This window comes from Poecilia latipinna, unplaced genomic scaffold, assembly GCF_001443285.1.
Source record: "Poecilia latipinna isolate Pla-1442-1.1 unplaced genomic scaffold, P_latipinna-1.0 Scaffold2568, whole genome shotgun sequence".
Lineage (NCBI taxonomy): Eukaryota > Metazoa > Chordata > Actinopteri > Cyprinodontiformes > Poeciliidae > Poecilia > Poecilia latipinna.
Genome location: NW_015115184.1, coordinates 34,636 through 38,571, shown reverse-complemented (window position 1 = coordinate 38,571; position 3,936 = coordinate 34,636). Strand labels below are relative to the sequence as shown.

General features: G+C 37.5%; 1 protein-coding gene across 2 annotated transcripts in view; it reads left to right on the top strand.

Moving 5' to 3' along the window:
• The first annotated feature begins 1,705 nt into the window (after positions 1-1,705).
• slc6a20 (solute carrier family 6 member 20) overlaps positions 1,706-3,936 on the top strand; it is a 36,856-nt gene continuing 34,625 nt past the window's right edge. The window contains exon 1 of one of the 2 annotated variants that reach the window (XM_015020319.1): positions 1,706-1,923. In XM_015020319.1, the coding sequence (XP_014875805.1) occupies positions 1,800-1,923 (124 nt within the window). In that variant the 5' untranslated portion in view covers positions 1,706-1,799. The remainder of the gene's footprint in view (positions 1,924-3,936) is intronic. The other variant, XM_015020318.1, reaches the window with a different exon arrangement.

The following is a 3,936-nucleotide window of genomic DNA, read 5'->3' as shown; positions in this document are numbered from 1 at the left end:
TATTGCGCCCTGTTCTAGCAAAGCACGAACAGTTCAGAAACAATATGAAATGGGAAAAAGTTATTTATTGTTCTTTAAAAACTAATCAGTCACGGCTGATTAGTGGGTGAACTCACAGCTGCACTGATTTTTACTGCAGACAGCCGCTCCCCTCTCTTGCAGGTTCCTAAAATATGGTAAGATACCGTCAGCTGTGGTTTTCCCTTAGTAAAATTGGCCATATCCTTTTAGTAAATTAAAGATGCTGACGGAAGAGAAAAATTAGGTAGCATTGCCCTTTACCCAACTTCACCTTCGTCCAAGCAGCAGGGCCTACCATCCAGTTCTCCAAATGTGACAAATCTATGGTTGATTTGTCTCTCATAATGACGGTGGCGTCGGCTGCAGAAGTTTGCCCTGCAATTGGTAGATTGCTACTTCGATTCTTGGTCTTCCTTTGAGATTTCAGTTTGATATATCAAAGTCTTTATAGATTTAATTATTAAAAAACAAACCAAAGTATCACACCTGCATTCTAATCTATGTAAATTACTTTTGCAGTCTGGTTTATGGTTTTACATCATAGATATAAACATCAGCAGGTGGCGCAGGGGTGAAGTACAACCCACGTATTGAGGCCTTAGTCCTCATGCTGGTGGTCGCAGGTTCGATTCCCAGCCTGGTGACATTTGCCGCATGTCTTCCCCCTCTCTCATAACTCTATTTCCTGTCAAATTATTTTCAAATAAAGGCCACTAGAACCAACAAAACCTTAAAAAAAAAAAACATCAGCAAAATTTGGAATTTTGACTCATTAATATGTTTATGGAGTTATTGTAATTCCATGTACAGTAATTAAGTGCTTTTTATATTACAGTCAACAATCGTAACTATTTTACCATTTTTTGCCGTAAATTTGCGGACTTATTTTGCAGTGTTGACTGACGGTGATTCCTTTCTACGGTAATAAAATGTTTCGGATTTTACGGTCAGAAACTGTCGTATTTTACCATTTCTTTCCGTGAAATTTACGGACTTTTTTTTTTTACAGTGTATGTACAGTTTCAGCGTCACCTAATGCTACCATACTTATTCAACCACCAAGTACAATGTTCAGGAGAATGCAAAAAACATAATTTTTAATAGTATGTATTTTGTTAGTAATATTTTTTAAAAAAACGTCATCACTGAGAGCTGAAGTACTTGATGACTCAGCAAAGAATTATTCTATTTAAGTGTGGAGAACTATACCATTTTTTTTATTTATCAATAATAAGACATGGCTCTACTTTAGTGAAGGTTTCTGTTTGTTTTGTTTTAAGAACAACAAAAAATGTTAACAATCAAATCTTTTACTAAGCATCAAAATGTTTCTTCCGCGTTATATTTTCCGCAGGGTTATTTTCCACTGAAGACTGGACTATTTAAATATTCATAGCCTTTATATGCAAGCCCCGCCCACTTTACATGTTATTAAAATTATGGAGTTTGGTTTATGACTTTATTAAATATGAAATAACAGTGAAAGGGGGTGAATAAATGTCTTAATCAAAATATGCAACAAATAGACCCACTGAGCTTGATCACAAATAATTCATTTTTGTTAAAGAACTACATGATCCAAGGGGCTTCGCTCCATGATCTGTAGTCAGCCGTTCATGGTAAGTCTAGTCATTTGTTAACTCAATTTTACGCACACTCCTCCTCCAGAAAGACCCTCCTACTTCAAGTGACCACTATACAATCCCAGTAAGCTTATAAGCACACAGACGCTGCTGTCGTGGGCTGTTGTGCGCATAAAATTTCCACTGAACGCAGGCATGGCAAAAGATGCTCGAGACAACTGGGAAAGTCCTACGCAGTTTGTACTGGCTTGTGTTTCATATGCCGTCGGACTGGGAAACGTATGGAGGTTTCCTTACCTCTGTCAAATGCACGGTGGAGGTAAGTTATGCATTCTCATCTCCGCTTACTTTACTGTAATGTCCATGTTTGTCAGATGCGTAAACAACTGATGTTTGTGTGGTCTACTTTATTGTTTTCTTGTGGAAGCTAAAGCTGTTTGAAGAGTAATTGTGCGGAATCTGTTCCATTTCATTTATCAGTTCAGTGGCGTTCAATGCCCGTTAAAATAGCCAGGTCCAGTATTTTAAATGAGACGCTGTGCTTTATTTCAAGCTTGAAAAATAGATGGGAATCTAAACGTATGTGGAATGCTTGGTATGAATAAGTCTTTGTGATACAGTGAGCAGAGGCAAACGCCGGGTGGGACTTAACTGTTTTAAAGCGAGACGTGTGTTTGGTGGTAAATTTCCATAAGGGAACCCAGAGCTGCTATTGTTACCAGGCTGTTGTTTCACAGATAAAAAATAACCGTGGAACACTGGTCACCACAAAGCTGCGTGCAGTGGAAAGCATTTCTGTCAAATAATTACTTCCTCGGTTTTAAAAGGTGGAGAGGTTATACTTTACGGATTGTTAGTTATGAAGAAAAAATGACGGATAAATCTTCATGATTCATAAGTTCTTTCTTATAGTTTAATGTCGTGGTGACAGAATACCAGTTTCCTCACCGTGTGTCGATGTGTTGATTTTCTGCAGGTGAAAACATGTCTCATGTAGACTTTCAGGGTCATCAGAACCCAATCTAAGAACTTGCTCATTACCTTGGAATAAACAACGAAGAGATCACGAGACATGATATAGTTTATTTAAGGGCTAAGATTATGGTTTAAATTATAGTCCACTGCGCCGTAGTACGTTAAAACAATCTTTGTACATCATTAGTTTGCTTCATTTTGAGGAAGGGGAGAAAACATGCAGAGATAAAACTGCGAAGGATTAGAAGATGTTGATGATCTACTAAAGCAACGTGATCAGGAGCCTTTAATGTTTCCTATAACTCCATAAACTGCTTTGAAGAAAGAGTGCAATTCCCGATTGATGTCATTGCTCACCTTTTAAATGAACCTTTTTCAGTTTTGCAAACCCGTGTGCTTCAAATGTTTATGATGAGACGTACATAATAAAATTTCACAAACAGCATGCCTATTCTTTGACCAAAAGGCACTTTTTCATTTTTTAATGGCTATGTTTTTACATACATTAAAATTGTGAATATTAGATTCCTGTAAAAATCATGTTAGGATTTTTGGATTTAATGTCCATCCATGCATCCATTCATCCAATCTCTTATTATTATTTGGGTTCCGCCGCTGGGGTAGCTGCCTAATCGGAGAGACTTAGACTTCCCTCTCCCCAGCCACTTGGGCAGCGCTGGCCCACGGTATAAGCAAACTAAGCGGCCACTTAGAGCCCCAAGGCCACTAGAGGCCCCCCTAAGTGGAACTGATTTTTTTTTTTAATGATTTCTATGTTATTATATTACCAAAACACACAATTTCATTCTAAAGTTGTGATTTCATTTTACAAAAAAATATATAAAACGTATGCAGGGGCGCCGTATAGGAGGGAAAAGTTATGACAATTCCAAGGGCCTCTGACCAACAGGGGGCCCTCCACAATTTTTTATTTTATTTTTTCATAGAAATTTAAAAAAATGGGGCCCTATCAATTTCAAAATTAATTATATTGTGTTTTCTAAAATTGTTTTTAGCAGTAAAAATTTAGTGTCACCCCTCCCAGACCATAAAACACACAACTATATTTGCCCTGAAGACCCCCTGGATCTTCATGAAATGGTTAATTCCTTCTTGGCGCTTGACATTGACGGTGTTCAGCAGCAGTCAGTAGAAGATGAGAACGACTGTGGCAGTTACTATGCTGCTAAGAAAAATAATAGTTAGGTTTTCAATTAATAGAGACAGAGAGAGAAAAAGGTAAAAGTGTTAATTTATAACCCAATTTTTTTCCAAGAGAGGTGGATAGACTGTGTGAGATTATCAACTGTTTATCATAGTTAGCTTAGCTACAAACTGCTGTTTGCCTCCATTTCAC